The 23,824-nt window shown below is 41.7% G+C and overlaps 1 protein-coding gene across 1 annotated transcript; it reads left to right on the top strand.

Annotated features, from left to right (window-relative positions):
• The first annotated feature begins 2,219 nt into the window (after positions 1-2,219).
• Positions 2,220-22,965, top strand: LOC111958205 (zinc finger and BTB domain-containing protein 34). The gene is made up of 2 exons (XM_023979407.2): positions 2,220-2,311; positions 13,406-22,965. Exons 1-2 carry the CDS (start codon positions 2,294-2,296, stop codon positions 14,969-14,971), a joined length of 1,584 nt encoding a protein of 527 aa, XP_023835175.1. The 5' UTR covers positions 2,220-2,293; the 3' UTR covers positions 14,972-22,965.
• The last annotated feature ends 859 nt before the right edge of the window (positions 22,966-23,824 follow it).

Raw genomic sequence — 23,824 nt, 5'->3', positions numbered from 1 at the left:
TGGTTAACACCTCTACCTATTTTTTTAAGGTATAGGTGATGTGCGGCCCAGTACATCCCTGGGGCCAAGNTTTTTTGCTTAACAGTTGGGGCTCAAAACAGGTGGGGTTCAAAACAGGTGGGGTTCAAAACAGGTGGGGCTCTGCCCCAACTGCACCGAATGACTGGTCGCCACTGAGTGGGACAACATTCCACAGGCCACAATCAACAGCCTGATCCACTCTTTGTGAAGGAGATGTGTCGCGCTGCAAGAGGCAAATGGTGGTTACACCAGATACTGACTGGTTAACACCTCTACCTATTTTTTTAAGGTATAGGTGATGTGCGGCCCAGTACATCCCTGGGGCCAAGCTTCCTGCCTTCCAGGACCTCTATACCAAGCGGTGTCAGAGGATGGCCCTATAAATTGTCAAARACTCCATCCACCCTAGTCATAGAATGTTCTCTCTGCTACTGCACGGCATGCAGTACCAGAGCACCAAGTCTAGGTCCAAAAGGCTTCTTAACAGCTTCTCCCCCCAAGCCTTAAGACTCCTGAACAGCTAATCAAATGGCTACCCCCCCCACCCCCTCTTTTACGCTGCTGCTACTCTCAGTTTATTATTATTATTCTTTATTTTTCAAATTTGTACTTATCTATTTTTTTTCTTTTTTTTCTTAAAACTGCATTGTTGGTTAAGGTCTTGTAAGTAAGCATTTCACTGTAAGGTCTACACCTGTTGTTTTCGGCGCGTGTGACAAATAAMGTTTGATTTGATCTCTGACCAACAGATGTATATCTGTATACTCAGTCATGTGAAATCCGTAGATTAGGGCCCAGTGGATTTATTTAAATAGACTGATTTCCTTGTATGAACTGTAATTCAGTAAAATCTTTGAAATTGTTGCATGTTGCATTCATATTTTTGTTCAGTGTACTTTGTATCCCTAAGTTACTCAAGTGATTGTAAATAAGAATTTGTTATTAACTTGTCTAGTTAAATTATGGTTTTAAAAAATGGTTTCTTTTATTTTGGAAGTAGCCTATAGAGTACAGTTGTTTCACAGCACTTTCTTTATTTAGTCTGTGGCACCCCATGCTGGAGAGACTACAGAACTACATKCAGTACCTTTATGACCTGTTCATAAAGGGTGGTTCATTGAGTTTGCATTACATAAATCCCCAGACAGTAGGATATAGCCTATTACATGTCATTACAGTCAGGACATCTGCTTGACATTGTGTTTTGAAATGACGGTTAACGATTTCTGGGCAGGAATAGATCAGCACATATGTAGTATGATAGAAGAGGTGTGCCGAAGATAKGGGCCTTGGCCTTGACCTCTTGTCCAAAATACAGCCTCTGACSCCCATTTTCAAACAGTTTTGCACTCCTGCCCAACCTGTATTTCTCTGAACAAACTCATTAACTGTGAGAGGATTCTCTTTACAAATCCCAAATGTTATTTTTCTTGGAGTTGTATGTTGTGATATGCTGTAGGTAAGCGTTATTAATATTGTAGCAAATGGCGGGGCAGGGAAGCGAACTTGTGTTTGTTGGCGTGAAAGGCAAACACCCTACGCATCGCTCAGCCCCCTCAGCGTTCTGATGACCTCACAGCCGCCATCCTACTTCTGACACCARTGTWGCGAACAACAGGGCAGGGAAGCGAACTYGGGTTGCTGGCACAAAGAGCAAACACCCCAGGCATCGCGCCAATAGGGTTAATCCGCTTGGTGGAAATTGTAATGTGGYTCATATAGCGAAAATTGAAACACTGTAATTTCAAGGGTCTTCTATGTATGAAGGCTACTTGGTAGGGCAGGCCATATATGCTATCTGCTTCCTATAAGGATGGAATCTAAAAAGCAATACAGAAATGCGTTTTGTGGTCCCACACTCCACAAATAAAGGTCTTAAATACTGTGATTAAAAACTTTGATCGTACCTCAAACAGAGGTACATATACGTTGTAACATTAATTTAGTATATAGATTGAAGAATAGGATATGCTACAAATGTGTTACTTTAAATAATTTAACACTTACATACAGGGGCGTAACTTTCATTGGGGACATGGTATATGGTATATCAGCAATTGTTGGGGACATGGTATATCAGAAATTGTATGGTATATCAGAAATTGTATTTTTGTGCAAACCCTATATGGTGCAAACGCAGTAGACCCAGCAGGTCGGGCACGGAAACGTATAGCTACACTTCCGGTTGCAGTTTTTTTTTGCAGTGACTGACACAGCTGGAGTGGGGGGAGGCCTGGCTCAAGTGAAAGCGAGCTACTGGGGGAAATGGGCGATGTTTGATCGGGAAAAGGTGAGTTCGACAGACTTCAACATTGATTTGGAAACAAACGGAAGATAATCTCATCATCAAAACGTTGTTTCTGCTTGTGTCATTTTCTGAAAAGGTTGCCCGCTATCGGCTCGCGCTAGGTTGCTGTCCGTCGGTAACATTAGCTTGCTGACGCACACGCTTAGCTAATTTTGGGGGAATTTGTCTGTAAAACAAGGCTTCCAAGTTAGCTAAGMTAGCTAGTCATCTTCGATATACGTTAACAGCCATGATCTCTGCGCATCCCGCACTGTTTTATTTGTTCTGCATCACCGTTCTAGCTAGCATACTTGCTAACGTTATTCAAATAACGTAAATTAGCTAGCTCGCTAACCAATAACTTGTTTTGATAGCCTTAACTGTCAGCCTGATGTTTTATGCCGTTGGATGTAGCCACCTATAGTACCTCGCTAGCTAACTAGCCTGTCAGAATTTGTAGCTGGCTAAGTGGCTAATGTCAGATCGGGCGGCAGCAAGCTTGTCTCTAGAGACCGACACAGTAAGGTTATACAGAAGTTATACTAAGTAACGTTACAACTTTTCGACGCTAATTAGTCCGCCTTGTTATCCCCCACTAGAAGGAAAAGTCAAATCTAACTTTCTGAACATGATTATCTTGTCAGACAGTGTATCAAGAAAACGAATAGCCTAGCTAGTTCGTGTAGGTAACGTTAGGCTAAAACAATGTTCCATTTCATTTTGCTGGGACCCAAAGTGGCACCATAAAACGCTCGTGTTGTGGAAATGGAACGGTTGCTTTAGTTGGGTAACATTTGTTCAAACCGCTGTAAAACAATTAACTATAGTAGCTAACGTTAGCTAGTTAATTATCTAGTTAGTTATTGTTGCAACTTGTAAGTAAAGTTGACATTATTTTGGGACTAGCTAGCTCGCCTCCTGTACTCAGTCAATTGATAGRCATGTGGCTAAATAACATGCGAATTAGCTGCACTGATTGAAAACAAACCTTAAAACTGAAATATATTAAATGTAGGCAAACGTTATTGGACTACACATAAATGATAGGTCTTTTCTTTCTTTATGTGGTGCATCTGGCTTTGATAAAAGGCCAGATAAAACTACTGGTAGTMTGGTTGTATGTTGTGGACACAGCAGTACAAAGTGCAGTGYTATCTAGGGTCATCCAGGTGTCCTTGAATTCCAGGATTTGCCAAAGATTTGTTACATTAACTTGTTAGATAGTAAAAKAAAAATTGTGTGTCTTTCACTAGGTAATGCATACTGTGTTAATAACTTGGACTTGTTTGAGCAATACCACAAACATAAAGGGAAGCACAATGTAACAGTTGTTTTTCAAATAAAAGGGAAGACAGAACAACACCCTAGCACCCTGAAATTCAAATCTGGACCTAGAAGACTACAGCTTTTTTCAATCTACCCCTCTAGTCAGGGAATGATTTATACCCAGAACACCAGGTGTGTGTAATTAATTATCAGGAAGAACCTATAGTACTCTGGTCCTCGTAGGGTGAGATTTGAATACTCCTGCCCTAGCCCCTGGGCTTTTTACGCACAACGGTGTCTAGRGTTTACTGAGAAAGGTGCRACAAACAAAAAAACATACAGYCAGCGGCAGTYCTGTGGGCGAAAATCCCTTGTTGATATGGTCAAGAATCGTGCAAGCTAACAGGCGAGACACAAACAGGCAAATAACAGCGCAGAACGGCATTTTGGAATGCACAACTTGCTGGTCCTTGTAACGGATGGGCTATTGCAAGAGACGACTACACCGGGTTCCACTCCTATCAACTAAAAACAAAAAGGAAGCGGCTCCAGTGAGCACGCAATCACCAGCACTGGACAATTGAGTGTAAAAACAATGCCTGGTCTGACGACTCCCGATTCTTGTTGCGCCATGCTGATGGCAGAGTCACAATTGGCAGATGTCACAACACCGTAATGGCAGAGTCACAACACCGTAAGCACCATGATTCCATGGCCCCATCCTGCCTGGTGTCAACGGTGCAGGCTGGTTGTGTAATGGTGTGGGGAATGTTTTCCTGGCACACGTTAAGTCCCTTGATACCAATTGAGCAATGTTTGAGCGCCACAGCGTATCTGAACGTTGTTGCTGACCAGGTGCATCCCTTCATGGCTACGGGGGTCTGACCCGGTACTAGATGGCTGTACCGAATAAACTGGCTACTGAATGTATTAACTGCATTGGGAGGAAGGATGTTTGTCATACTTTTTACATTTGTATTTTTTGGGGGGGGATTTAAAATCATGATGTGTTAATTTTAGGCCCATTCTGAACCTAGGCCTATACATGCCTCCTGTAAGACCTTATGGTCCGAGAACTGTACATGATGGACATCTTGGGTGTCCTTATACTTCTTATAGTGTGCTCTTAAATATGCACTATGTCTARATTCTGAAACACATTTTTTCACAATTTATTTTACATAAATATCTCAAGCACTCTTTTTAAATTTAGATTATTTTTAGACCTTGTTTGTCAATATATTACATGTCACATTTCTAGAGGGGATTCTCTGGTACTTTTTTTTTAAAGCTATGACATGTTTTATACATCGAAATGTACATTATAGGCCACTAACCAATCACAGCSCTCCTTTAGGATGGTACATTCCGCCAATCACCAGCAGAGGGAGTTCCCTTTGAAGCCATTTTCACATTCACTGTGTTAGTGGTGCTAGTGCTTTGACGGTCATGGAATTTTGGATGGTGGTAATTGGCCAGSCAAATGACTGCGGTCATAATAATAATACAAATATATTTTTTGGCGCACACTTTATCCTCTTCTCTGCTCCTGACTGCATGTGCTGCCATTAGGGCTGTCCCAGATGACCTAAACAAAATCTTATTTCAAACTAACCTATTATATATGTAGTTTACTGAGCTTGTCTGATGCTATAAGCACATTGTGTGATTTTTAAATAATTAAGACACACAAATGATTCGAGGCAGCCAGACAGGGCCTAACCAGAAGGGGAAAAAACATGTTCCCCAACCACTACCTCCCGCTGCTCCTGGCTTTTGCATATTCTGCCATTACGCTCCTGAAGTTGCCGGTCATAGGCTACTCCAGGCGTCGGCAAACTTTTCCATTAGGAGTGCCAATTTATCTTACCATTTTTACCGATCTGCATGCCAGTTCTGATTTTCATATGCACATTTTCGTGGAACAGTTTCATTTATTTTATAATGGTCTTCSTATCTCAAAATCATTGTCATGTGATTTAATACTTCTCAATCCAAATAAATKTATACAAATCTAAAAACTTCTGTTGCCATTGCCTACTATATAAAAATAGCCTACAAAAATTGCAGCCTGCATGTAAAATATCCTGATAAAAATGAAGCCTGTCTGCAAGAAACTTGAAACATTGTATCAAGTATCAACTTGGTTCAGCCCAAAACTTGTTCTAACAAACTTGCAACTTGTATAAAATATTMTTGTTCCTCCGTTTCCTGCACCAGTGAGCTCCTGACAGACACCGCTGTATTTGTGCAAGGGATAAGAAGTAATCAGGTAGACCTATTTTATAACTTTTCCACGGGATCAGTTTTCCCCCTTTCACGCCAAGTGGTTTTCGAAAGGGAGAGAGCTGGAAAGATTTTTCAAATGGGCTACATTGAGGAACTATTGTCATTCTCAATAGATGTAAAAACAGACTTTGTTTTGAGGTGAAGAAAAAAATACTTTGAAGCTCCACAGCTCATTAATGGTGGTGAGCGAAGACGATCAGGAATACTGTCAGATCCCCAAATGGGCACATTTTATAAGCCTACATTTGGGCACAGGCCAGGTAGCYTAGGCCTACTTCTGCACGTAATCAGGTGTGCATTCTCACTCAACATTGACAGGAGCGCTCCAAACAAAACACAATGAATAAATTGACAACTCGGAAATTAAATAAACCAACACTTGGTTATTCACTTCTCACAAGTGTAGCCTAGGTTGTGCGCTCTGCAAACAACGTGTGCTCTCCGACAATGAGAACTAAAAGACTGTAATAATATATTGAATGCATTAACAGAAATTACAGTAACCAAACAAATTGTAGATTGGGAATTAAGGGTAAAGGTACTACTGGTGATAGTGGTGTGCCATCCCCGCTGCCTCTGCAGTGGATTAGTCCACTGAGAAAGGCATCAATCAAGACATGCCATAAAATAGTTTTTTGCAACTGCTTGACTCATTATTGGTCAACCAACAGCCTATTTACYGTCCAGTCAACTAAATAGGGTCAGCCCTAGCTGCCATAAACACAGAATGAGTATAACGGGCGTCTCTTTTCAAGTAAAAAATGGCACAATGGGTTGACTGGCGGCCATTGGGAGTGTACCCATAGGAGTAAAGCAGGAAGTAAAATGACAACTCGTAAAGCTGAAACCACACAGAGACTCCGTCAATGGTGTCAACTTGCGTGCGAGAGTAGAGCGTCAATTCGCATACACTGCCAACTTATTTGTCTTGAGAATCCATAATAAGCAGTTGTATTTATGTTCGCTATGTAGCCCTAGTGAATTTCTGTTGTTCCTTTTGACACACCTTRTGTCCTATGGGAGCCACCGTACCTGCCTCCTGTTATGTTGGCTCATGAACATGAGGAGAATTGTAGCTAATATACCCTAGCAGTTTATAAAGAATTAGTCTCTTATGTAGTTTCGTTCTTTCTACATAATGGTATTCTCTCTTGAACAGAGTTTCACAGCCGCAGCCTGCCTAGCCTATATGCCTGTGCTGGAATCAACAAAGGTAGGCATAGAGTTATTGTTTTCAAATATGTATTATTGGCACAGGCAGCTGAACTTGTCAACACTAAATAGACACTTAACTATACATGTCACTATTCCTGATTTTAACARTACACATAGTCTATTTTCTGGCAATTTACCCACTCACTTTATAAGCATTCCTTCGCGTAAAGGCGAGAAAAAAACTTGCTTTCTAATTTGAAGTGCATGATGCTGTTGATGCTCGCGGTCCTGTGTTTTCTCTTCACTACCGTGCATTCTAATTCCAGCGTGTAAAAAACAAACCCCMAAAAACGCTTTTTGTTTGATTTTGGCTTCTCACACAACTTTTTTGAAACTTATGACAGTTATTTTATTTTCATGACCGTCTTCATCCGTGGCTGTCGGTTATATGGTAATTGTGCCAGCCCTAGGTATGGTGGTGCTCATAAAATGTATCATAATGTCAAAATTAGCAGGGAACCCACTGAGGAAATGTGGTGTACTTCTAGAGTATATTGTTCCAAACAATATGTCTAAAAATAAACAAAWTCAAAAAGKGTGCTTTAAGTGTTTTAATATTTAAGGTGAATAAATGAATGAAATTGTATTTCAGAATTTAGACACTCCATATGTTAGAGCACACTATAAGGAGTATCATGACACCAAGATGTCTGTCATATAGGTTCACGGATCATGAGTTCTTACAGGAAACATGTAAAGATCTAAAAAATAGCCTAATTTTCTCAAATGATTTGTGATGCAAATATAAAAAGCATGTCAAACATCCTTCCTCCCAATTAAATTTGTTCTGGCAATTCTCACAAATAATCTGAGATACCCAAAATATTTTYAGTATGCTGGAGTTGATTCGCCCCACTAGGTTACGAATTGCCGGTATTTCCTTTTAAAGCARCTGAGCCAGTCACATGTTTGTTTACGAGTAGTATCTAATTTGGTAGCTAGTTAAGCTTGATTTTGCAGGAAGCTAACCATATCTTGATAACAGTGGAACAATCCAACCTTTCTGTCTAATTTGTTTTGTGTGTGTGTGTTCAGAAAAGTTGGTAGAGCATGGCGCTTGCAACGCGAGGGTTGTGGGTTTGATTCCCACGGGGGACCTGTATGAAAATGTATGCAATCACTACTGTAAGGCACCCTGGATAAGAGCGTCTGCTAAATTACTTAAATGTAAATAACTATAAGCTGGGATGTCTGAACTGCAAATAGTTTGTCAGAGGCTGTATAAATTGTTTGTATTCACTCGTTAGCATTTAGCTAGCATTGGCTATGGGATTTGACATGTACTTATTAGCATTGCTAACCTTTGGCTTACTGRTGCTCAGTGGGGTTTTTTGTGTTTGAAAATAGCGGCCCTTGTGTTCAGGGTCGGTGATACCACATATCCCGSGATTTCGCAAGAATCGTATACAAATCTGGATACCACCCAAGCCTAGTTTTGACAGAGTAGTAGGGCTGGGAATTGCCAGGGACCTCACGATATGCTATTATCACGATACGATTATCTATTGTGATTCAATATTATGATTTGATATTCCAAAAACATTGCTCACTATATGTCTGCTAGAGAAACAAGAGCATGACACGCTGCAAGCATGTTGGCTCACTATTTAAAAAGCTATAGGATGAAAAATACTGGGTTTTGGCGCAGGTACAGCCGACTAACGCTACCTACAGTAGCAAAATAACAGGTGACGGAAGTTATGGCTGTTACCGGTGGTTAGCATAGTGATTTACTCAGCTCAGCACTCATTTTGGCTCAGTATAAAAGAGACAAATTTGACTTCTCTGCCCAGCGACTTGAAAGCAACAGGGAAGTATTTTTATCTGTACTGATTAGGCTATGCCCAGCAAATATGCAAAGCCTGATTTCCCTTGCTAATTTTGTAATGGCCATTATTTTAATTAGTCCTGTACTTTTTGTAATTGTGCTGCAGTCACTCCACGGCAGCTTGGTTATCAGTTTCTCTGGTCATTGAAATGTTCTTTACCCAAAGGGATTGGCCAGAACGGAAATTATTGAATGGCAGGAATAGCAGCCCATGTCAGTAATTGACAGTAAAAAGAGGTTGGTGATGACCTGTCAATGGAATGAGGCCGACAGTGACATCCCGAATGTATTATTTTCATGGTGTTGGTCACATTTTTGATTAGGTTAGTAGCGAAAGGATTGCGTTGTCTTCCAGTGCTTTCTCTTCAATGCATGGGGAATTCTAATACAACATGGATGATAGGAGTCAGAATATAGGCTAATGGATAATGTCTTAATCAACCCAGAAACCCAATTTCCTGTGGGTCAATGATAAATGTATTAATTCCTTGTTATTTCCATTGCTCAAATTCCGTGTGCTTGCAAGTTATTCTGCTCACACCAGGGCAAATAAGATAATCCCCCCCATGTACTCCCCCTCCAATTTCACAAGATCCATTTTCTCAGAAGTCTCCCACTCCCGCCCATTTCGTATTGCTCTGCCATGTCTTGCTTGTTTTGCAATTTTGGCTTGGTTCGGGCTGCATGCTGTTTTGCAAAATAGGCAAAACACTGCTTATCTTGAAGTAAGCATTCATTGCTTGTTGTTTGCCAGTGCTGACATTCCTKTTTTTACAATATGCTTTTTTAAATTGAGTGATGGGCAAGTTTTGTAGGTTGTCTTTTTGAAGTGCAGTCTTTTGTTCAGTTACAGGCCCACATTCCGACTAGTCATAGGCCTACAGCAGATGAAACACCAGAGTTCCAATTATCTGGTCTCAGGTCACTTCCGGGTACCTCAGTTTGTCCTGTACTCAGACAAAGCAATATGAYTAGAAAATGGGTGTTACACTGGTCAAAGTTAATTTCACTTTTAGACTTTTTTGGGGGGCTTAATCAAACCTGTTAAATAGGGATGTGTACGGTTATTCAAATATTAGAATATCCGAACGGACGTTAGAATTCGAGAACTTGTGAATACACTAATGCAATGCAAGATGCAATAAAATTACAGAATTAAAAGTTAGCAAAATGAAAAGGAGTAGGCTACAACAGCCTACCTATTGGTTGCTCGTTTTAATTGAATGGGTAGCTGGCTACTCTAGTCAAGACAGGCCCTGTTATATGGGATGATTTAACATTGTGGCAGCTACAAGTTAGATCGTCTTGGCTGTAGCCGAGTTGCCTTGGCTAACATTACTTAGTCCCTCTCTCCCTTGCCTGCTCGGCTCGGTCCCATCTCACACCGGCCCCTCTGCAGCTGCAGCAATAGAGCGCCAGTGTCTCTSCTTYGCRCAGCAATGCTCAGGTTAAAAACGTACATTTATTTTCGAACATCGATATCCAACAGAAATTCATGATACTATTCGAGTAGTGAAATTATTTCMWACCCCCATCCCTACTGCTGAACTTAAGTGAGTTTGTTTTTCCAGTCCATTTTGAACMTTGCTTTTGTGACCCTCACTGCTTTGGGTTCAGCTCAGCCACTCGGCATACGTTCTTTGGCTGCCCTTCAACTTGGCTCTCAGTTCAGTTTGCAATGCATGGTGTTGGGAGTGGGACAGGCCACTGACACGTTTTAATATGCATGCTATATTTGAAAGCCTCATGATGGCAGAGGGAAAATAATGCACTTCCATTTTCTCTTTCTTTCTTTTTGCCMTCAGTCTCCTGTGCCAACCAGGATGAGAACATATGGGTAGTGGCACAGGTGTCTTGGCAAGCCTAGGCAATCAGAGAAAGTGTTTACGTTCTCAAACTGCTGACAGACTCAATGCGCAGAAGATCATACTGAATTTCCAGGGAGAGGCAGGCAGCGTGAGAGAAAGGGAGGAGAGATTGGAGTGGGGGGAGAAGAGGGCAGAACTGGAGAACGGACTGAGATGGACACGTTTTTGTAAAATAGCTCAGGCCTAGGTGCTAAAACCGGATACCTCGAACACTACATGACCAAAAGTATGTGGACAACTGCTCGTCGAACATCTCGTTCAAAAATCATGGGCATTAATATGGTTTGTTCACACTTTTTTTTCCTATAACAGCCTCCATTCTTCTGCGAAGGCTTTCCACTAGATGTTGGAACATTGCTGCAGGGACTTACTTCCATTCAGCCACAAGCATTATTGAGGTTGGGCACTGATGTTGGGCGATTCAGGCCTGGCTCGCAGTCAGCGTTCCAATTCATCCCAAAGGTGTTCGATGGGGTTGAGGTCAGGGCTCTGTGCAGGCCAGTCAAGTTCTTCCACACAAGCTTGACTACCATWTCTGTATGGACCTCGCTTTGTGCACGGGGGCATTGTCATGCTGAAACAGGAAAGGGCGTTCCCCAAACTGTTGCCACAAAGTTAGAAGCATAGAATCATCTAGAATGTCATTGTATTCYGTAGCATTAATATTTCCCTTCACTGGAACTAAGGGGCCTAGCCCGAACCATGAAAAACAGCCACAGACCATTATTCCTGCTCCACCAAACTTTACTGTAGGCTCTATGCATTCGGGCAGGTAGCATTTTCCTGGCATCCACCAAACAGAGATTWGTCCGTCAGACTGCCAGTTGGTGAAGCGTGATTCATCACTCCAGAGAACGCATTTTCACTGCTCCGGAGTCCAATGGCGGTGAGCTTTACACCACTCCAGCCGACGCTTGGCTTTGCGCGTGGTAATCTTGTGTGCGGCTGCAYGGCCATTGAAACCCATTTCATGAAGCTCCCGACGATCAGTTCTTGTGCTGACTTTGCTTCGAGGCAGTTTGGAACTCGGTAGTGAGTGTTGCAACCAAGGACAGACGATTTTTACACGCTACGGTTTTCAGTACTCGACAGTCCAGTTCTGTGAGCTTGGGGTGGTTGTGGTAGTTCATTCTGTGTTGGTGTCTGCCACAGAATTTTTTTCCTTTGAGTGGATGTTTCTTTTATGGAGATCAAACTATCTTTTGTATTTTTTTTTATTAGCCCACAGTCCCAACATACCTCACCTTTTTTGGGGCGGCAGGTAGCCTAGTGGTTAGAGCGCTGGACTAGTAACCGAAAGGTTGCAAAATTGAATCCCCGGGCTGACAAGGTAAAAATCTGTCATTCTGCCCCTGAACAAGGCAGTTAACCCAATGTTCCTAGGCCGTCATTGAAAATAAGAATTTGTTCTGGTAAAAAAAATTAGCATGTCAAATTTTCAAGATATAGGATTTTCAAGAAGCAGTCTCACTTGCCACATCATAATGAAGCAGTGTTCAGTCCCGCTCTGGGTGTGACCAAGTGACTTGACATTTACAGCTAGGCTACTTTGTTGCCAAATTACCTGATTTTTTTTTTTCTTTCTTTGCCTAAACAGATTTTTAAAAGGAAGTGCAATTAAAATGTAGAAATGCTTTTAGAACACATTCTACTTCACATGGAGGACTACTGTTCTTGTCATATTCCTACTGAATAAGTCAGTAATTTGATGATTCACTTGAAATTGCGTCAGTGTGCTGTGTCATGGTAGTCTATCTTGTTCTGACCACTCAAGGTTCAAGGGCCTGCAATGTTAGTGCAGTGAGGATTTTCACTCCAGATCTGCTTGTATGTTTTGTTGTTTTTGCTCGCTAGTTGTTTTTGCTGTGGTGCAGGTTACTTGTTTTCGGAGTGCTTTTGTGTTTTGATCTTGTGCACTCCCAACAATAAAGATGGCCTGAATCCTGAAATGGGTGGAATGACTCCAGACTCCATCTCCAAACTTGGATGAGGCTGCAGTTATCCCTACAGTCATTCCTTTGCTAAATTACTGTGAAATTGCCCAGATGCTGGATCTTATATCAAGTCGAGATTGTTCTCTTATGTGTCAGTAAGGTCAACCCTTAACTTGGCTACAACACTCAATGCTTTTTGCKGCAATAGGTCAAATGCACTCGATTATTTTTGTCCAGGCATTTCTTGTATGAATATACTCAACACATATTTGTTGAAGCACCAGGGAAGTGTACAGTACTGTTTTTTCATAAAAAATGGACATCCTTTTATGCTGTTGCTGCTAAAGATTGAGGGTGTCTTATATTAGCCATGTCGAAAGCATCGTTTTTTCCCCCCAGGCCAGTGTGAATGTGAAATGCTGTAGTCTAGGTTGCCCAGTGTTGTCATATTTCTGGCACAGACAGCCAAAGTTTGCTCATATAGCATGCTTGTTTTTATTTGGCTGTTGTGGCACACCCTGATTGTACTTGTAAAATAAAATTAACCTCACCTTTAACTGTCAATGAACATTATATTTTGTATGTGAAAATGAAACTTGAAAAGACTAGCCACTGATTCAGTGGATGACTGGTGTTCTAAGATGTATCCTGATTCTTATTCATAATGATGTTTTTGTTTTCTCCGTTTCTGCCACAGGCAGCCTACAAACTGGAAAGACCTATCCAAGAGATGGACGACGGCAGTGCCTACATAGAGTTTGACGTGCCAGAGTTCAGCAACACCGTTCTCAACCAGCTCAATGAGTTGCGACTGCAGGGGAAGCTATGTGACATYATCGTTCACATCCAGGGCCAGCCGTTCCGKGCCCACAAGGCCGTGCTGGCGGCCAGCTCRCCGTACTTCCGCGACCACTCRGCCCTGGGMACCATGAGCGGCCTGTCCATCTCCGTCATCAAGAACCCTGAGGTGTTTGAGCAGCTGCTGGCCTTCTGCTACACTGGCCGCATGTCCCTGCAGCTCAAGGATGTCGTCAGCTTCCTCACAGCAGCCAGCTTCCTGCAGATGCAGGCCGTCATCGACAAGTGCACCCAGATCCTGGAGGGCATCCACTCCAAGATAAGCATCCCCTCCAGCGCCACAAGCCCAGACAAGGAGGCCTCCCAGGCCAGCCGCAATGGTGTCAAAGACAGCAGCCTTTTCATCAACCCCACACAGATCTCCCCCCCATACTACTCCAGGCACAGCATAGAGGCCCGCTCTGAGCTGGCTGCAGGGAAAGGTCAATGCAGGACCCGGTACCAGGAGGAGGGCCAGTCAGACCGTGGCAGCAGTGACGGTGTGTCAGAGCAGGAGGCAGCCATGGAGGGAGAGACAGAGCAGGTGGAGCTGATTGGGAAGGACGGTCAGGTGACGGACGTGCACGTGAAGCTGGAGAAGACAGATAGGCCCAGCTACTCGGACAGCTCCTCGGCAGGCGACGATGGCTACCACACAGAGCTGGTGGATGGAGAGCAGGTGCTGGCTGTCAGTGTTGGCTCCTACGGTCCCGTCATCCAGCCAGCCGGCTACACTTACTCAGGCCTGTCGTCCCCCTGCTTTGTGAGCCTCAGCAGCTCCAGCCCCTCCCGCTCCATGCTCAGTGGCTTCAGGGGCGGCCGAGCCAGAGCCAAGCGCCCCCCAGTGACCGTCCCAGCAGAGGTCCTGGGTCATATCAAACCGGGAAACACTGAGGACAGCAGCGAGGCGGTGTTGGGCCAAGTAGGTTTTGAGAACGATGTGCGAGAGCGGAGCCTGCGCAGCCAGTGGTACCCCTACAACGAGAGGCTCATCTGCATCTACTGCGGCAAGTCCTTCAATCAGAAGGGCAGCCTGGACCGCCACATGCGCCTGCACATGGGAATCACACCCTTCGTCTGCAAGTTCTGCGGCAAGAAGTACACGCGCAAAGACCAGCTGGAGTACCACATCCGTGGCCACACAGACAACAAGCCCTTCCACTGCCAGATTTGTGGCAAGTGCTTCCCCTTCCAGGGGACCCTCAACCAACACCTGAGAAAGAAGCACTTGGGGGCCTCAGAGGGCCCCAACCACATGGACTCTCCAGAGAGGACGGAAGGCAGCTCTGGTCAGAAAGACCCAGAGGATGCCTCAGAGGGGATGGCCTTTGAGACGCAGTATGCTGAGGAGGCTCCGGYCAACGACATGGAGGAGAGCTCAAAGTGCAGCCCTGAGGAAGCCGAGGCGTCCAGATGTGATTTTTAGGCCCTGGCTCTGGTTGAGGAAGCTTTAAGATATGTTCTTTAAACGTTTAGGATTTGTTTTGGAACCGTCTCCTTTCAATGTTGAACCTACTTTGTGCATCCACGTTTTCTGCCTGTCCATCCATTTTTGTGAAAGTCAACTGTTGCTTAATGTAGAAGAAGAGGAGAAAGGGGTACTTTTTAAAAATAGATTTCAAAGGGAAGGGCTATCAACTTGCTATTGATAAGGTGCCCTCAATAATCAAGGCCTTTTTGTTTTTGCTTTAAAAAATATATATGTTTTTAAAACATATTTACAGAGTAATATAGGCATGTTGCAATAATTGATAATGTGAAAGCTCTGATAAGATGCTTATCATATCATGTTTTTACCTGACCTGTTTTTGCACATGTGGCCAAAGGAGGTCACTACTCACAAGGAATTATTTTTCTGCCAAGTGCAAAGCTTTGTGTGAAATATCCGTTCAATACCTCATGATACAACTACATACTCATAACAGACAGTATTTTAGCTTTTATGAAACTCCACCGGGTTCTACCTCATATCCAAGAACCTACCAAGAACAGAAGTGTTCACCGTTTTAAAAACAAACCGTTTTGCTTTAGGGTCTCTGTTTAATTTGCCAAACTCTAGGCAGAACATCCTCAGTCCCAACGCTAAGCCTTGATACTTTAGACTAATATTCCTTGCTGATTGTATGAACGCTGGACCGTGTCCTTGTCCATTGTTTCATGGTCAGACAGGATGTAATGTGGGCAAAGAACGAAGGTGCTGTATTGATGTTTTAAGAAATATTAAGTGCGTTTGCATTGAGCATGCGCAAGGAGGACAGTGGATAGAGTACAATAATAGAGGATAATACATGACATATGATTTCCACTGTCTCTACAGCCAAGATCTATTTCAGCAATAAGGCCTGAGGAGGTGTGGTATATGCTCAATATACCATGGCTAGGGGCTGTTCTTACGCATGATGCTCCACGGAGTGCCTGGACACAGCCATTAGCCATGGTATGTTGACCATATATCACAAACCTCTGAGGAGCCTTATTGCTATTATAAACTTGTTACCAACGTAATTAGAGCAGTAAAAATATTTTTTTTCGTACCCGTGGTATACGGTCTGTAATACCATGGCTTTCAGCCAATGAGAATTCAGGGCTTGAACCACCCAGTTTATAATGATGTTTTTAGAACACACAGGACAAATTCCTCTTGTCTGTCTCTTCACCACTGAAGGTCACATGCAGTTGGCCAGTTTTCTCTATTCTTAAGCAATGAGGCCCAAGGGTGGTGTAGTTTATAGCCAATATTCCAACGCAAAGGGCATGTTCTTATGCACGACGCAAAGCAGAGTGMCKGCATACTGCCCTTAGCCGTGGTAAGTTGGCCATGTATCACAAACCCCCAAAGTGCCTTATTGCTATTATAAACTGGTTACCAACGTAATTCGATTAGTAAAAATWWATGTTTTGTCATACCTTTGGTATACGGTCTGATATACCACGGCTATCAGCCAATCAGCATTCAGGGCTTGAACCACCCAGTTTATAATATATTTTAATCCACATGGGATCAATGATTTGATCCTCATACACAGTGAAGTCATTTGGAGTGTCTTCCATTCTCTTGATGTTTTAGTTTATTCTCAACCTGTTTATGTGAAWCTCTTAGTTTATTTGTGTGGAGATTATGCTCAGTGCAGAGTCCCACTCATTAGCTTGGCACAGCAAGGGCAGTCCTGCCATGAATCTGTGCATAGAATCAATATGCAAATAAGAATGAAGGAATATCAGCCATCTTGTCATGGCATTTCTTTATTCACTCTCCATTTCATTAGGACTCATGTTCTGCTCTCGTTTTCTCATTCACTGTTTCTGCCCTTCCCTGATCCGACATCACTGTTGAGATGAGGGAATCAAATGGGAAAGCTCATTGATGCCTCATTAGAAAATAAGCGCTTGATGGTATTTTGAGAGAAGCTTGTGATCCAAAGTAATGGTGCCCTTTTTGTGTTTCAAGTAGAATGGTCTGAATGGAGACTTGGTGATAGTTTTGTTCATTTTTTTGATGTCTTGAAGATCAATGGTGACCATAAATGTATTCGGCAAAAAACTAGGCTACTGCTTTTTAATAGTCAGGAATCAAATTGGAATTGCTTCGGTCAGTGTAAGCCCTTTTGACAACTGATGTTGGTAGCTAGCTATTTCAGTGTTAATAGGTAAATAATCATTGAAGGCACTGTTGGTCTTCATCTGCTTGTTTCGAGATTAGCTGGGCTGTCAGGGCCTAGCAGTTGGCCGAATGACCACATTTCAAAACGTTAATTTCTGTTATTCATATCGTCATAACTCACAAATGCACATATGGTGGTGATGTTTGCCAGACTTATATTGCATTACATGACTAAGCATTGCAGTGCAGAATGCCATGGCATAGTACAGGCCCAGGAATTAGCTGAACTGGCTTTCGACTTACTGTATGTCGAAATGCTTCTAACTACGGTAGTTTTGAAAAATACAGGAATAAATTCAGATAACATGCTAGTCCAGAGTAAGCTCTTTTTAAAGGCCCAGTGCAGTCAGTGATTTTCATAGTTTTCATAGTTTTCAGTTTTCCCTTCCCATTCAGACCACTCCCAGACATTCCTAGCAAAATACTTGCTTGAAAGTTTTTTGCTAAAAAGCCATTTTTGTACAAATCTATTACAGTAAGGTACTTAATTGTTACCCATAAATGATTTGATATTGATATAAAAACAGCTGCATTGGGCCTTTTTAAGATCAGTTGGAAAGCTGATCCTTGAAGAGCACTTTTTGACGATAGTCATTTTGCCCCCTTATCCCTCTTCTTGCTGATTTGCTATTTCAGCAGTGTATCCTATGTACCTTTTTTAGTTTTTACACATGATCACATAATCCCATAACTACAGTAAGCCTTCCAAGGTGGTAGAAGGCTAAAATAAAATGTTAATTGTCACATGCTTCACTGTTTAGAAGTGTCCTGAAAAGCCCAGAGGTCCAGGTGGGTGTGTGAAAGAGCATTTCCTCTTCATTTAATGTAGCACCACCATTTATGATACCTGTTATTTTTCGGTTGTTTGTTCCTTTTTTTTTTTTGGTACTTGGTTTATTATTTTGCAGTGAATTTTGTTTTCATATTGGTATTGAGCAGTTTTGTATGCATGTCCAGTGTTTTACCCTATATTTATTTAGCAGTGGCGGCCACCTCAAAATAATAGTTTATATATATATTATGACACTTCCACTGTGGGGCTCTATTTGTCTCTTTGTGCAGTTTGAAGGAAGTAGAAGGTAGTTTTGCAAACCATTGCTAACTAGCGTTAGCACAATGACAGGCATGCTAGCTGTTGAGTTATTGCTAGTTAGAAAACGTCCTTTTAAACAGCAGTGCGTCTTTGCAGAAATACATATGTGTATTTCTGCCCAGACATGCTTTTAAAGTGATGGTGCGAGATTTAGCCAATTAAGCACTTTTTCTACATACCCAGTCAGATGAACTCATGGATACTAGTTTTGTTTCTGCCTACAGTTTATTAAAGGAAGTTTCTAACTAGTGTTAGCACAATTGCTATCTAGCGTCAGGGCAATGACTGGAAGTCTATGGGAACAGCTAGTATGCCTGTCATTGTGCTAACACTAGTTGGCGATGGCTTGCAAAGCAACCTTCTACTTCCTTCAAACTGCACACAGATACATAAATAGAGCACCACAGTGGAGGTGTCATAATACCCATAAAACCTAGCTGTCAAACAGGGAAATGGTTCCAGTCGTTTTTCCATCATTCATTTTTCCCATAGGGAATTTTAGAAACACTTAATATAAGGGCTGTGTTTCGTGTAGGCTTACCCTGGTGTGACGTTTTGATCATGTAAATCTCTCTCGGACAAGGGGACTTTTATCAATATATTTGGCTCTATTTACTCTGATTCAAAAATGTGAATTTGCTTCAAAGTAGACATCATGCAAAACTACATCTCTGCAAGCTCCTGCACTTCGTCAATTTAAATCTTGCGTAGTCTTGAGACAGTTAACATAATTGTCCATAAAGAAATGTAGCTTTTTTTATTGATTACTACATTTAACTAACTTTAGATAGTTAATCCAGAGATTCTTACCTTTGCCTCGATTCGGCAGTCTTGTCCAGATCATCATGGCATTTGTACTTCTTTATGATAGCCACATTAGCATCTATTTAGCATTTCATTTTTGTGGGGTAAATTCAGACAAATATATTGATTAAGTCGCCTTGTCCTAGAGAGATTTACACTTGTCAATGTCACGTTCGGGTAAGCCTACACGAAGCACAGACCTTATTTTAAATGTTTCTAAAATCCCCTATGGGAGAAATTAATGATGGAAAAACGATTGGAACAATTTCCCTGTTTGATCTCTAGGTTTTATGGTTATTATGACTCATACTGTGTTACTCTATTGTATCCACAAATTCATCTGCCCGGGTAAGTAGAAGGGCTTAGTTGCCAAAATCTTATCCCTTTAAGATCAGTGTGACAAATTCAAGCTGATATTTGTAGTGAACAGAGCGAGCACAGCCACCACATGCTCCTTATCTCCCTACAGTGCTGTAGTGGCGCTCATCAGTTCTATTTCYGATGGTGTCAACATAATTACATTTTCATGTGTTTTGGAGTAGAATGTCTTGAAGTCATCAAATGTGTTTCTCACAGCCAGCAAAGAAAACCAGCCCACCCCCCTGCTTCCTTTGCCACCGGTGTTGAAAATAAATACTAGGGGAAACACTACTGTTCATATCGTTAGGTCACCAATAGTCTCTCTATGCCCACTACACAATGGGTTCATTGTTTTGATGTCCATTGTCTTGTTTCACCAGATGCCATGGAAACCAAAAGGACCCTTCTCAGATTTAGTGAATTCTGATTCGCYATCGTCTTGTTGCTGATCCTGTCCGTTTTTGAAGATCAGTGACGGGCCCTTTCCCTTTATTTTTCCCAGTTTTTATTTTCTCCCACAACATGCTTGACAGTGTTGTGGCCTAAAGTCAGCCACAATCTATTTTCCACTGTCTGAATGCCTACTAGGCAGAAGTCTAGAATGTCATGTTCTGTGTGGTAACCGTCTTTGTAAAGTCTTATAACCCTGCTCATATTGAATCTGTCTCCCTACCGATTTMTAAGAGGGAATTGACCTCGTCATATAATATAATCCTTCTCATGATGTCTCGCTTTATTAGAACAGGGGCAGACTACTATAGGTTATTGTGCCAGGAGTCCAACAGACGATAGCATGATGGATAATCCTCCATAGAAAACAAATACTGAAAGACAAAGGTCTGTCTATACATTTGGCCAACAAGAGGCAAGATGAGTTTCCTACATAAGATGTAGGTAGCCTGGTTCCTATTTCCAACTGATGTTCTTCTTACAGTTGAGTCCCACATAGTCTTGAGCATATTGCCACATATGATATTTAATATCATGAAAGAAATTGTACAGAAATTGAGTTTATTTATATAATTGGAGGATACCAACCATATAAATCCTAGTAATATTTTGAAGAACAAAAAAGGCTTTTGAATCGTGATCTGTGCCTTGCCACACAAACTATATCCCTGACTCTATGGCACTTACAGTGGACTTCTGTTTTGTGCCTGCCTTCAATGTAAAGAATGAAATGGGTCAAGGGGAAGGTATATCTATTGATAAAATACTGTAGATTTCACTTTAATTTGGTAAAATCTTTCCTGTGATTAGTTTATGCAACAATTAAATGTCTTAAAGGGAATGGGCACATAATTGAGAGTAGTTCAGCAGTGAGGAGAATCATGTCTTAGATATATGCCCAAGTTGATCTCTTAAATGATGCTTACATGCCACCTCCATTTTTATTCAGCCGTACTTATTTAGCCCTACTATTTCCTTGTCAGACCCCATTTGCTATCCATTAATAATGTGATGAATTGTGTTTATGGTAATATGGTGACTTGTAATATGGTGACTTGCATGGCATCTAATCACAGTCGTGAGCTGTTTTGTTCCCCTCTCCAKAGGCTGTTTTGTATGTTTACTCTAGCCTTTCTGTTAGCACTGAGGACAATCGAAGGCATCGCCTTCAGTCTCGGAGAGCGCGAGAGAGGAGAGAGTACAGCTAGACTCTTCCCCTCTCAAGATTCCTTTTGTAACATCTGGCCAGGGGGGACAGCTGCTTGAGAATGAGCAGATTTTAAAAACATGACATTTGTAGAGTGAAAAATGGCAAGATTACCCTGTTGTATTGCACGTCACTCACCCACAAAATAGTTTTTGAAATGCYGATGGCTGTTTTTGGAACTCAACATTAGTTATTGTTTTTGTCTCATCTGGCATGCACTTAGAAATAACCTGTTTTTGATACATTCATATTCCAGAGAGGATCTACCTATAATTTTAGTCTCCACCTCAAGGGACTCTCTTACTTTATATTAAGGGACCTTTTTACCCTTAAATGGTGCTTATAGACTGGTCTGTTTATTTATAGATTTTGATATACAAAATACTATACACTTGCATATTTACATTATAGGGCGGGGGGGCAATTTGTGTAAATGCTTTTATCAACTTTGGCTACTAATGCCACACCACTCACCAACCAACTGAATCTGACACTTATTTGCGTTCACTCTGTTTGTTCAAAATTATTCACAGAAAAGGTAGGAGGGAGATGCTCGTGGGCCAGAAGTAATCAGAAGGAAGTGTTTACAGGGAAGGCTGTTTGACTACTTTTTGAATTTTTGAACAGACTAACTTCAGGTAGTTTATGAACACTGATATAGACTTTAACAAAATCTGAAAGTCTTCCATAGCTTCTCTCAGCCTTTCTCCACTGTGTAATATACAAAAGCAATAACCTTTTAAGGGGATGTATTGTTATCAGTGAGCCTAATCTAATTCTGGGCCTGTCACATCTCAACTAAACATTGAATGTCAGGGAGCTATCGAATTGAAGTAGGACGAGGACAATTTGATATTGATATTTTTTATATATTTTGTGAGTCTTTGGACAGGTTGAGTGAAAATGCTCATTAGGTGAGACTGGTATTGCTGGTCTTCTAAGTACGCATCCAAAGCCTATAACTGTCAATTAACTGCAATGCAAAAGCTAAGCATGTGATTCAGTCAAACTCAATGGCACTGGTTTTAAAGTTGCACCTCCGTCTGTATCAAATACTGAAAGGGATTGTGGGCTGCAAAGCCACATTGGGAGTGGCGACCTGTGTTCATGCTAAAATGTAAAGGTCTCCCCTTTCCCCTCGTGTACTGAGACTGAAGTTTCAGCTGGTCAGAGTGGAATTGGTCAGTGCTGCTTTAACTACATGTTAAGACTGGCCTGTTYCCTTTGATGTGAAACTCCTTGGTCTCTGACATTTGGTGGTGTCTGGATATCATGTATTTTGTTGATATGGCACAAATAAATAAGTAGAACTCAGGGTTTATACTAGTGTTATAAAGTGGTCACTCTGGGCATACAGCTCATATGCGTAGAATTCTATGTGCACTTCTCTTCAGGTGGGGAAATCAATCCTCAGTCAGTGGTTCCCAAACATTCTGCCTCAAGGGTCTCACTGAACCCATGTTTTCCGTTCCCCCTCTGCATGCGTGTGACAAGCACAGAGGTTCAATGTTAAGGAACAGGGGAGACCTTTTAGTTTGGCCAGGTTGGTCAGTCCACCTCCCTCTAATCCACTCTACATACAACCCAACTGTGAACCTCAGAACTCTACTGTTATGTACAACTATGAAGTAAATTAAGCTAGCTAGAGCTGAACTATTAACTTGCCATTTATGAATTTATTTTATAGCATGAAATATATGATATATTTATTCAAATTATATTTTACTCATAATCATTCTGTGCTGCTTTTTGGGGGTTCTTACGCTTGTAAATTGCTTTTTTATGATACAAAGAAATGTCAATAGAAAATGCGTTTGTTTGTAAAATAAAGATGCTGATTTGGCACTCCTGTCSAGTGATTTTTCTTGCAGAGGCGAGCAAGCTGTTTACAGGTTAGTAATTCATTTGTTTGGGTGCAAATAGGACCTGGCCTGCAGAGGGATATGTGGCACACAATCAGGATAAAAAGCAAAGTTAGTACAGTAGATAGCTAGTAGCCGACAACTTCAATGACAACGTTGAATTCGAGCAGTCACTGACTAACAATGTTTATTTTGTCCACACCATAGAGCTCGCCAGCTTGTAGCCCTAAAAATACGGAAGTGAATTAGAATTTACCTATCAGGTAAATTCATGGGGAAATAATCGGATAAACGCCAAATAAGATCTAAAGTTAACACAGCCTTTGGAGAAAATGCATTCTATGAGATATCAGTCAGTTAATATGACCTTTATGGCTTGTTTTGATTACATAAATACTTAATTCACAAAAAGTGACGTTAGCAGATTAAGGTTAACTCATCGAACAAAACATAACATCTCAAGCATGTTTACCACATACCTTATTTTCTGCAGTTACCCCCCCCCCCCCCAAATAAAATCCCTTAGGCTTTGGCCAACGAGTCATAGCCGAGTTGGCCTCTTAGTGTCTACAAAAATATGCAATTTCTATTGCGGTATATCATTACTCGTGCAACACAAAAAGGTAAGTACATCACGCAACATGGTCATCATGTGGAATTCTCTGTACAATTTGCATGCTGTGGTCATTCGTAGGCGGGCCGGCTGTAAAAGAAATGGGACACCAATTTAGATTAATACATATTTGTTAACTCAATTTATTTGACCTCTTGACATGAATTGCTGATGTTTCAATTGCTTAGATAGCCTGTAACATGGTCAGTTGGGATTTGGGTCGGGCTCT

The sequence above is a fragment of the Salvelinus sp. IW2-2015 genome, linkage group LG33 (assembly GCF_002910315.2).
Source record: "Salvelinus sp. IW2-2015 linkage group LG33, ASM291031v2, whole genome shotgun sequence".
Lineage (NCBI taxonomy): Eukaryota > Metazoa > Chordata > Actinopteri > Salmoniformes > Salmonidae > Salvelinus > Salvelinus sp. IW2-2015.
Note: the sequence above shows the minus strand (reverse complement) of the source record. Positions and strands in the feature narration are given on the sequence as shown.